This window comes from Lynx rufus, unplaced genomic scaffold (assembly GCF_022079265.1).
Source record: "Lynx rufus isolate CCGP_SWC_20201006 ecotype Redwood Valley unplaced genomic scaffold, mLynRuf1.p SCAF_4, whole genome shotgun sequence".
Classification (NCBI taxonomy): Eukaryota; Metazoa; Chordata; class Mammalia; order Carnivora; family Felidae; genus Lynx; species Lynx rufus.
The window spans coordinates 15,793,009-15,804,332 of NW_025814856.1; the positions used below are offsets into that span (position 1 = coordinate 15,793,009).

The following is an 11,324-nucleotide window of genomic DNA, read 5'->3' on the forward strand; positions in this document are numbered from 1 at the left end:
GGTGTTTGGAGAGAGGACGCAGGGCGTAGCAGGCTACCAAGAGCCGGAAGCAGCCGTGCAGGGATGTCAGAGCAGAGGAGGGACAGTTGGTTCTAGGATCCTGAGGCTAAACTCTGCCCCTGGCCCCCGGTTTTCCCTGGCTGCCCCACTGACTCTCTGGATCAGCCTGGACCAGGACCGAAACCAGAGGGGAATATTCCTGCCACCTTAGAAAGACCTCAGAGGGGGCACCTGGGTGACTCAGGTAAGCATCCGACTTCAGCTCAGGCCATGATCCCACTGTCTGCGGGTTCAAGCCCTGCATTGGGCTCTGTGCTGACAGCTCAGAGTTCCTTCGGATTCTGTGTCTCCCCCTCTCTCTGCTCCTCCCCTGCTCACACGCTGTCTCTCTCTCTCTCTTTCAAAATAATAAGTAAACATTAAAAAAATTTTTTTTAAAGAACAACCTCAGAGATCAGGCCTCAGACCAGATGGGGTAAGTGAGCCATAGAGAGACCCCAGATCAGACCCCACCTTACAGGGCACGTGACCAGGCACTTGAGACATGGAGGGGACCAGGCCAATAAGGGGGCAAACCCTTGCCCCCTCCCATCCCTTGCCACCGGCCACAGGGCCACAGGCTAGACCACCCTGCTTGAGGGGACAGCTGGGACAGTGTTTGTGCAACTGTGGGAAGGCCACAACCCGGCTGGCAGTGCTGTCCCCCCGGCCCAGCACTGACTCGGCAGAGCCCCCTAGCACATACACACTTTAACATGCATGCAGACACACACAGACGTGCACACGCGGGGGAACACACACGTGCCCATATGCACAGGCGAGCAGCACACACATATACAGGTATGCACATGGGCAACTCATGCACTCACAGGCACAGACACAAACACACAGGCCCGCTTGTGGGCACACGCATGCACAAACACACGGGGACACACACAGATACACATTCCACCCAGCCGAGGTGGGGGGGAGAGGGGATGCTGAGTGAGGAAAACTCTCACCCCTGCAGCTGAGTGGCTCCCCTGGAACCCTCCACCCATCCACTGCGACGCTTGTACCTACAGCTGGCGGCCGGAGCCCACACGTGGTCAGCACAGCCATATACGAGAGGCAAAAAAAGGCCCAGAGGGGCAACATGACCATGACTGGGATAGAGACATATTCCGAGGGGAGTCCCAACGAGTGGGACCAAACTGCCCCAGCCAGAGCTTATCAGACACAACAGCCCCTGCTGTACCCCGCCAGCCACCTCCAGCCTGCCCCTTCATCCACACAGGAAGACCGGTGGGTTCGGGCTGCAGAGTGTCTTAAGGGAACGCGTGGGACGCTCCCTTCCACTGCCAGACCAAGCCAAGTGGGGTGGTAGCTCCCAGGAACTAAGGGAGGCTGGGAGCCCCGCAGGACCATTCTGGAAGGGGCAGGCATTCTTGAGAGAGCAACGTATCCCCTGGGATCCAGGAGAGACATGAACTTGGAGGCAGGGTCGCTTCTTGCCTGGAGATGACAGGTGTGATCCCTGCCTGCAGGACTCCGGCCCAGGGTGATCATCCCCAGAAAGAAAAAGCTGGGATGTCCCAGTCCCATGCGGCCCCTGGAGACTTCTGAAAGAGGGCTCAGCAGTTCCCCGGCTTGGCGTCCGGGAATGAGGTGGCTGGGGCAGGCAGGAAGTGGGGGCTGCCCAGAAGGGTATCGGTCAGTCACGTGGCTCCCTGCCCTGATTGTAACCAGCGGGAGGCCCTGCTTTTCTGTGAGGGTCCTCAGCCACCATTTGTCCTGGGAGGCTAGCCAGAGTCCAGCAAGGTCACACGTACTCGGGAGACACCCCCACTAACAGAGGCCACCGCACGCTGCCCCACCAGCCAGCCAGACTCCCCGCCATAAACGAGCAGGCCCCAGTCCCTTTCCTGCCGCCCCAGACAGGATCTGGGGCTGGGGTGGACTGCGTTGAGACAAGGAAAGGAACCGGAAAGCCTCGAAATCTGCCCAAGATGTTGTTGAGACTGGTTTCAAAGTGACCTGCAGTCTGACTGCCTCTCATCTCCACCGGGCCAAGCTGCTGCCTCTCATCTGTTTTCCTCTCCTGGACCCTCCTACCTTATCACTCTGCTTCTGCTAGTGTCCCCCAGGCTATTCTCCACGTGGCAGCCAGAGTGATGCTGATAAAACATCTCCCCGGAGCACCCACCAAAGCCCATCCCGTGGCCACAGGCCCTCTGTCACCTCTCTGACTCGGGTCCCACCACCTCCCCCATGGCACTGCCTGCTCCCGCTCAGCGTCCTTGTGCCCTCTGCGGGAATGTCTTCCCTCGATGCTGCCCAGGGCAAATGCCGACGTGCCCCACGCGAATGTTCCAGCCTGCCTAGGAGGCCCTGCCTCAACCAGTGAGGACAGGAGTAGCTGGATAGCCTGATTCCCTTATCCCCTCAGTAGGACAGCCAGCCGTCTTCTGGAGGCCCCCAGTGGGGCTGAGCCCCCACTGTCCGCAGCGCTCTCTGCTCCCATGCGCCCCACCGAGACTTCCTTTCCTTCCAGCTGCTCTCCCATGCTCCCTGGGGTCACCTCCCAGGGAGACCACTTGCATTCAAGCCCCTGTCTCAGCTGAGACATTCCATCTCTCCTTTCTTGTTTTTTTTTTTTTTCCTCTTCTTTAACAACTCTCATTCTCCTCTCCCCCTGCAACAGCGTTCTACTTTCTGTCTCTATGAATTTGAGGACTCAAGGTACCTCATTCAAGTGGAATCACACAGCATTTGTCCATACCTGGCCTATTTCACTCAGCAGAACATCCTCAAATTTCATCCATGTTGTAACAAGTGCCAGAATGTCCTTCCTTTTTCGGGGCCGAATAACAGTCCATTGTGTGTATACACCATTCATCCGTCCGTGGGCGCTTGGCTGTTTCCACCTTGGGGCTATGGTGAATAATGGCTCTATGAACATTGATGTGCGAGTATCTCTTTGTCCCTGCTTTCAATTCTTTCGGGCATGTACTTAGAAATGGAATTGCTGGAATCATATGACAACGTGTATTTAATTTTGCGATGACCCTCCGTGGCGTTTTCCACAGCCGCTGCACCATTTTACATTCCCACCGACAGCACCCACGGGTCCCAGTCTCTCCACATTCTCGCCAACGCTTGTTGTTTCGTGGGTAATCGTCATCCTAATGGGCGTGAAGTGGTATCCCATAGTGGTCTGGATTTGCATTTCCCCAATTAGGGATGTTGAACATCCGTTCACATGCTAATTGGCCATTTGTAGACCTTCTTTGGAGGAATGTCTATTCAAGTCTTGCCCTGTTTTGTTTTGTTTTTTAATTTTAGAGAGAAAGCGTGCCCATGCGGGAAAGAAGGGCAGAGGGAGAGAGAGAACCTTTGGGGCCCCATCCCAAGACCCTGGGATCACGACCTGAGCCGAAATCAAGAGTCAGACGCTCACCGACTGAGCCACCCAGGCGCCCCAAGTCTTGCCCATCGTTGAGGCAGGTTATTAATTATTTTGCTGTTGAGTCGTAGAGATCCTTTATATATTCTGGGTATCATCTCCTCTTTTTTTAAGTCGTTGTCCAACTATTACCTTCTCCGATCATCACCGGCCTCATTATTTAACATGTCAACCCCCTCCTAGCTCTTACACATGTGCACGCACGTGCACACACACACACACACACGCACCTCAAAGCCTCTTCCCCACTTTGGGTCCCTCCTCAGCCTTTATCACGTGTTGACACACTTTATGGTTGGTGACTTTGTGAGCTCCACGGGGCAGAGGTTTTGACACTTTCTCCATAACGGTGTTCCCGGGGCCTAGGCGAGAGCCTGGCAAACAGTCGGTGCTCAATAAACTCTGAGAAAATGGAAGGAAGATGAGTGGGGCTCCCGCACACTCAGCCCCTCATACATACTGTCTCACACGCGCTGCGGGCGCACTCCCCACACGCGCTTACACTGACAACCCCAGCGCACTTGCAGACAGGACCCCCACCACACCACACCCTCACGCAGCGACTCACACAGCCACAGGCTCACCTCACATGCTGACGCACTCACATGCACAGGAGGCCATGCAAATGCACCCTGATGGCGCTGCCCTGACCTCCTGGGTCCTCCTGGCCTGCGGGCTGTTTCCTACCCTGTGTGGCCCACTCCTCACTCTGAGCCCCTGATCTCCCCCACACCCCCGGTCTCTAGGGCCCCCAGCCTCTCTGCAGGGCGTTGCTTTTCCTTCCGATCAAAACCATGTGGATCACCTCTTCCAGGAAGTCTCCCCTCACACTCCCCTCCTCCAAGGGGAGGGGAGGAGCCCTGGCCCCAAGCAGGGTGTGGGCAACGGGACGGGGTTTGCAGGCCGTGTATGTACCTCCCCCTGTCATTTCAGGGACTGTACACTTATCTGCTGCTGAGAAGCCCAGGGCTGGGGAACCCACCAGGGACCCCGGATACTGCCCCAGTAAGGCCTCTTCCTCTGGCCTACAGCCACAACACAGGCAGAGTGCCTCAGTTTCCCCATCTGAGTCAGGCAGGGGTCTAAGGCCCCTTCCATTCTGATAGCCTGGAAACAAAGTTAGCTCCTGCCCTGCCATTCATTCCCAATGTGACTCAGTGTGACTGCTCTGGGCCTCAGTTTCCCCACCTGCGACATGGGCGGCCCTGGGCCCATGCCCCATGAGTCCCCGATTACTGGTGGTGGGAGGAGACAGTTCAGACACCCCAGTGGCATCCCTGTGTTGGGGGCTACAGCACAGCTCCCACCTCCGGAGGGGAGAGGGGGAGGAGGAGAGGACAAGAGCAAGGGGGGGGCACCCGGGCCTCTTCCAGCGCAGCCCTACTCCTACCGGTGTCCCTGGACGCAGGCGCAGAGGATTTGGGCACACCGGACAGGATAGTTTGAAGGGGAGAAAGGAGGCAGGATCTCAGCATGACTCCCCTCATTGTGTCCAGGGCTAACCATGTGGGGCTCATACATATTACAGAAGTCAACCAAAGGGCCACAGAGGGGAAAGAAGGAAGGAGGGAGAGAGGGAAGGAAGAAAGGAATGAATGAGGAAGAAAGGAAGGACAGAAGCCGTTTATTCATGAGGCCCCTGGGGTGAAGACAGAGAGGCACAGCTCATAGAGGGAGATGACAGGCACACGGAGATCTGCAGGGCGGTGCGGAGGGAGCTGGTGTAGGAGCCTCGATGCCCTCCCTTGCTCCCCACAACTCCAGGCCACTGGTGTCAGCGCTGAGAGTGGGGGATGAGCGGTCCCCAGCATGGCCTCCCTGGGCTCCCTGAGAGCAAAGGCGGTCACCGGTTACAGAGGACAGGGCGGAGCGAGGCAGCAGGATGCCAACTGAGAACTGGAGTTGGTGGGGATGGGGAGGTGGCGATAAGGGATCCGGATGACAGCGCGTGAGGCCATCTCTGCTCTCAGCAGAGGCCGCAGCTGGTTTGGAAAGAAGTGGGGGGTCTCACCTGCGATGGGAGGCTCAGCTGGCCATGATGTGCTTCACGAATGCTGGAAGGAAGGGGAGAGTGAGTGGCAGGGCTCAAGCACTGGGTAGCCAAGGGCGGGAGCCTAGGGTCCCAGTCCCCACCCCCGACCCCCCACCGGCTCCTGGCCTGCTGAGCAGCACCTTCGTAGTTGATGCAGCCATTGGAGTCTTCCTGCCCCGCCATCAATTTCTCCACCTCATCTTCCGTCAGCCTCTCACCTGGCGGGGCGGGAGGCTGAGTCAGCACCCCCGGAAGGTGCGAAGGGTGCGGGGACCCCCTGAGCCCCTCTGGGTGGTGGGTCTGCCTCCCTAGTGCTCCCACACCTCACTTTGGCACGGCCATCCCGGCTCACAAGGCCTCGGCCATCACCCCCGTTTCTGAGTCCAGGGGAATCAGTGACAAGTCAAAAACGGTGGAACCTGGGGTGCAGGCCTGGTGCCCCCTCCAAGCCTGGGCTCTGTCCTTAAAAAGCCAGCTTGGCGTTCAAGTCACCAGCACGCACTGTCCTCTTTTTTCGACGGGCTGCTGGGGGTCCTCCCATCACGAGGAGGCCAGCCCCACCATGTCCCCAGAAGCAGTTCCCCAGGGCGGCCTCTTGAGGCTCGAGGAAGGGCCCGTGGGGTGAAGCTGAGGGCCTTGAGGGGTGATGGTGGAGGAGACCAAGAGACAACATCTCTGTTCTCCAGACAAGTCTGCCACGCTCCTGCCTCTGGGTTTTGTGTGCTGTGTGGGTTCCCTCACTGCGGTGGGGGGGGGCGACCTCCTACCCCCAGCCACACACACAACCCAGAGACCAGCACAGGGCTAAGCACGCAGTAGGAGTTCAGTCAACGTTTGGTACGGGGAAAAGCTGCTTTGAGCAGACATAGTAGGTGCTCAATAAACATTTGCTGTACAAAAAGCTTCTTTGAGAAGGGGGTGCCCCTGCCAGCCAGATGATGGGGGTCTGGATGTCCAAGAGGCAGGCGCCTAACCTACTGGACCACTTAGTTGCCGTGTCCCTGGAATGTGACCTCAAGACAACGAACACCGGGACTGAGTTGATCCTGCTGGATACGCCACACTGCCCTACCCTGTCCCCAGAGCTGTCCTCAGTCCCCTGGGGTTCTGTGAGCTGCACCAACACATTCTCTTCCTCCCTACCTAAGTCTCTAAATTCCCCACATTGCTGTCGCCTGCCATAGAGGCTTCTTGACTGTCACTCTCTCCATTTCAGACATGAGACACAGGCTCGCCTGGTGACGAGTGGTTTCTCCCAGGATGCCCCGCGAGGGAGGAGTGGGGGTGAGGAGGACGCGGCCCTCACCTAGAGTGGCCAGCACGTGGCGGAGCTCGGCACCCATGACAGTGCCGTTGCCCTCTTTGTCGAAGACCCGCAGCCCCTCCACAAAGTCCTCATAGGTGCCTGTGTCCTTGTTCTTGGCAATGTGCTGGAGCATGGGCAGGAAGGTGTCAAAGTCCATCATCTTGGTGTTAAGCTCTGTGGAGAGATGGTCCTTGGTCCCACGCTCTGAGGGGCGGGATGGGCACACCCTTCCGCTGTCCCTTATGGTGAAGGGCTGTGGCCCTCACACAGTCCCAAAGCACTCTCTACACCCGTTAGCCATTCACAAAGCACTTCACCATCACGAGGCACTTCACAGTCAACGGAGAAATGCATTGTTTACATAATCCTTTGCTGTCCACAAGGATGGTTGGCTGCAGTGCTCTGTCTAGCGCCTCTGCTCTCCTTTGGGGAAACCCTCCTAGATAGTATCATTTTCTAATAGACCCCACCCTCCCCACAACCTGTGATTGGCCAGCAGATTGGCCAGGGGCCAATCAGAGACCTTCCCTGGGACTTTTGAACCTGGGGAGAGGGCTTAAGTCTCACTCTTCCTGGGGGCAAAGTAGGCAAACCTCTCTGGCAAAAACGGTGAGGGAATCTGGGGCCCGGAGCCCCAGAGAGACTTGGAGGAGACAAGGAAGGGCCACTGAGCAGAGGGTGGCCAAGGCTGGGTCCCCCCCCCCCCACCGGCAGCCCTCACACCAGCCGCTGCAGCTCATTTGCACTGTCAGTTTCCTATCTGGCAAATCAGCGTGGGGCCAGATGGCCCAGCAAACTCACTGCTTGTTGCCCCGTCGGCATCGCCTGAGACCAGCTCAGTGTCCTCATCCAGACAATGGGAAGATGTCAGGAGAGCGCAGAGCAGGCAGGGTCCCACGTCGTCCCACCACAGACAGCGCCCCCCCAGTGGCCTCCCCGGGGCCTGGCACTCACGCATACCAACCTTCTTGCTTCGGTCTCCCCAGGACGCGGAGCACCTCGGCCTGCGTAGGATTCTGGCCCAGCGCCCGCAGGACATCCCCGCACTGCCCGTATGTGATCTTCATCTCACACTTGGGTGTGCGGTCGAACAGCATGAAGGCTTCCTTGAACTCTGCCAGGAGAGGGCGTGAACCGGGGACACGCTCAGAGTCAGCCCACCCCACTCATGCCGCGCTGGCAGGACTCTCAGGCTGGGGACCCTGGGCCCCACCCTGCCGCCCTCGGGCTCAAGACCCTCACTCACCTTCAATCTGCTCCGGTGTAAACTCGATCTGAAAGGAGACCCCAAAGATTCTGAGTGCCTGGCTCAGAGGGTGGGACCAGGCCTCCTCCCAGGCACTTCCAGGGGCACAACCCAGGCCTCAGCCTCTTGGCTACCCGACTTGTCCCCGTTCCAGCACCCACAACCTCCTGCCATCGACCCTGGCACCTTCCTGCCTCCTTCCCCCTCCTGACCTGTTAGAACGAGGGCCTTCAGTCTGCATGTGCTCAGACCCTGAAGGCGGTGGGGGGAGGCGGCGGGGGGCCGCATCTGGGGAAGAGGTGAGAAGGCTGGCCCAGTGCCCTGAGTCCCCAGCTCAGCCTAGGCCTTACCTGTCACCCCTGGTCCTGGACAGAGGTGTCTGAAGCCACAAGATTTGATCAGACTGGCTTTGCCCCCACCCCCGGCAGGCCTGGGGGCCCAACGGGCAGGACCATCCACAGGAGAGAGACGGGAGGCCTCATCTCCTTGTGGAGGGTGACAGGAGGGGGAAGGGGGAAGGTACAGGCCAGATCGTTTCTGTCAGCATGAGAGCATATCCACAGGAATGCACGCGTGTGTGTGAGAGAGATGCACGTGTGTGTATTCACACACGTGTGTGCATCTGCAAGTGTTTACATGCACCTGTCCCGCACAGGGCCCTCAAGGCTAGGCACTGTCACTCACATGGCCCCGCTCTACAATGGGGTCTTACCCACCCCTTCCATAAGCCGGAGGCCACCCCCACCGAAGCAGAGCATGGGGCCAGGGGGGTGTGGGTGAGTGTTTGCTGAGGCCACATCAGAGCCACCTGAGGTCAGGAGGCCTCCTGGGACCTGGTTTCCCCCTCCTCACCCGATACCAGGTCTATTTTTATCACGGCAGTCACTCGCCCCAAGGTCAAGGTCGCAGGAGGGAAAGGAGCTTGGGGGAGGGGGCGTGACTGGCACCTCTTCCACTGCTGCTCCCTGGGAGCCCCACCGACCTCCACCTCCACGGCACACATCAGCGCAGAGGAACCCTGCCACCTTGTCGTGCTTGTCCCCAGCCAGTGCTGGGAAGAACAAGTTGTTGCTCCCGGCCCCCTGCGAGCTCTCTCAGCACCAGGAAGCCTGCTGACATTAGGCTGCCTGGCCTCCTGGCAAAGCCTCCTGCCCTTCACTGGCCGGCCCGAGGGGCTCCCTACACCCTCCTCTCGGAGGGGAGTCTGTGCCCACCGCAGATCCGGGGAGACTGGACAACGCCACCTTGGGCCTGGAGTGGTCGGACCCCAGCAGGGGGCCTGTGGGACACGAGTTTGGACACAGGGGGTGGCTGGGGCTCAGGGAGCCAACTCCAAAGAGCACTTTCTGTGAACAGTTCCTGGTAGCCTGCAAGGAAGGTTTATTACCCCATTTCACATCTGGGGAAACCGATCCCCAGAGCAGCGAACAGGAGGGAACAATGTTGGGATTTGAACCCGGGTCTTGAGGGACAAGGTAGGCGCCCCGGGAAGGGCTCACGAATGGGAGACGGTTCTGTGCAGTTGGGCCACAGGTCTGGCTGGACAGGCAGGAGCTGTGTAGGGCTGGGGGAGCTCCACAGGGCAGGGTGGCGGTGACCGGTGGCCAGCCACGAACAGGGGACAGGCAGGACACGGGGGATGTGCCACTATGCAAATACCACAGGTGGGAGTCATGGCTCTCCCTCCAAGTTTAGACTCTGAGAAAGAATCTCTGGTTCCACTGGTCATGGCTCCAAGACCAATTTCCTACATGATCTACTCAGCCTGTGCCTCAACTTCCCTACCTAAAAGCTGAGGCTTGACTAAGTCTGGGGCTCGGCCACTCTGGTAGGGGTGAGTGTGACCCAGCCTGGGCAGGGGCCTCACCTCCTCATCCTCTCCCCCCAGGCCACCCTGGGGGACTTGGCGTGGGCGTGAGACCCCGCTGCTAGACAAGGAAGATCCCTACTTGGCCACAGGGGTTGGGTCCAGGCAGCTCCGGGATTCCCCAAGGATGTGAGGTCCAGGGACAAGGGCAAGAGACAGTTTCCAGAGCCACCAAAAGACTTGCCCTTCGGCGGCACTGGGGGAGTCCTGCCTGATGTCTGACAACCATCCCTCCTGCTGCAGCCCTCCGGATAACTGAAAGCCCCCAGGGCCGGTCTGACCTCTGCGTGGAGGCTTCCAGGGTCAGCTCAGTGCTCACTTTCTAGAGTCTGGCCTGCCACTGAGTAGGTCCACTCTGGGATCCACTGACTTGCCCCGTCCTTCCTGCTGAAACCCAGCTCCCACACCCACCTTGATTTTGGAGGCATCAAACTCCACTTCCTTGGGGCGCTCGGGCTCGGGTGCGGGTGCGGGTGCGGGCGCTGGCGCGGGAGCCGCCTTGGCTGCTTTGGCATCGTCCTTCTTGGGGTCTGGCTTTTTGGGGGCCATGGGAGCTGTAAGCACAGAGAGGGATGTGGAGAGATGGCAAGCAGAGAGCAGGGTAGGTGAGGCTCCCAGGCCTGGCCTTTATCCTGTCCGGACACCTCCTGACCCCAGTCCCCCCCACCCCCACAGTGCACAATAGGGACAGGGCCATAAAAGGACATTGGCTAAGCTCAGGGGCTATTTCGGGGCCTGGGGAGGGCATTGTTCGGCTCAGGAATGGGTGGGGAAGAGGGAGGGCCCTCCCTTCCTCCCAATCACCTGTTGGGGAGAGGGAGGGGGAGGAGAGGACCGAAGCCACTGCTCAACACACACCACTCACCCTCAAATGCACACGCACCCATAGGCACAGCAACCCTGATGCCCCTGGGCAAGTCAATACACTGAACAGGACCCGAAGGCTGGACCGGAGCGTGTTGTGTCGGGAGCAGAAGGGCTGTGATCACCTAAGGGCGCCTCTTGAGTTAAATTTCCCATCTGTGCACCGAATTCTCGTGTGTGTGTGTGTGTGTGTGTGTGCGCGCGCGCGCGTGTGGCTGTTTGTGTATGTCTGTCTGTCTACGGTGGGAAGCGTGTATCTGTGTGTGTTGTCCAGGTGTCTTCATGTTTGGCGGGGGAGGTCCTCGTGTGCGCCTCTGTGTCTCGTGGGGAACGGCCAGTGCCCATCTCCGTGTTGGCTCTGCGGGTCTGTCGGGGTGTTTATACGTACGCACATGTCTGTGTGTATCTCTGTGAGCGTGTCTGTGAGTGTCACTTCCGTGTGTTTGTGTCTGGGTGTTTATAAGTATCTGTGTGTGTCTGCTCAAGGCTCGCAGGCAGCTGCGGCCCCAGGCGGGGCGGGGGGGGGAGGGCTCCGGGAAGGCCCCAAGTGGCAACGGAATGTGC

General features: G+C 59.0%; 1 protein-coding gene across 1 annotated transcript; it reads right to left on the minus strand.

Annotated features, from left to right (window-relative positions):
- Window positions 1-5,052: 5,052 nt before the first annotated feature.
- Window positions 5,053-10,445, minus strand: MYL3 (myosin light chain 3). Its single transcript, XM_047097263.1, has 7 exons — window positions 10,308-10,445; window positions 8,030-8,057; window positions 7,748-7,897; window positions 6,784-6,957; window positions 5,618-5,695; window positions 5,457-5,499; window positions 5,053-5,272 (listed from the first exon to the last, which is right to left on the minus strand). Exons 1-6 carry the CDS (start codon window positions 10,443-10,445, stop codon window positions 5,471-5,473), a joined length of 597 nt encoding a protein of 198 aa, XP_046953219.1. The 3' UTR covers window positions 5,053-5,272; window positions 5,457-5,470.
- Window positions 10,446-11,324: the final 879 nt, after the last annotated feature.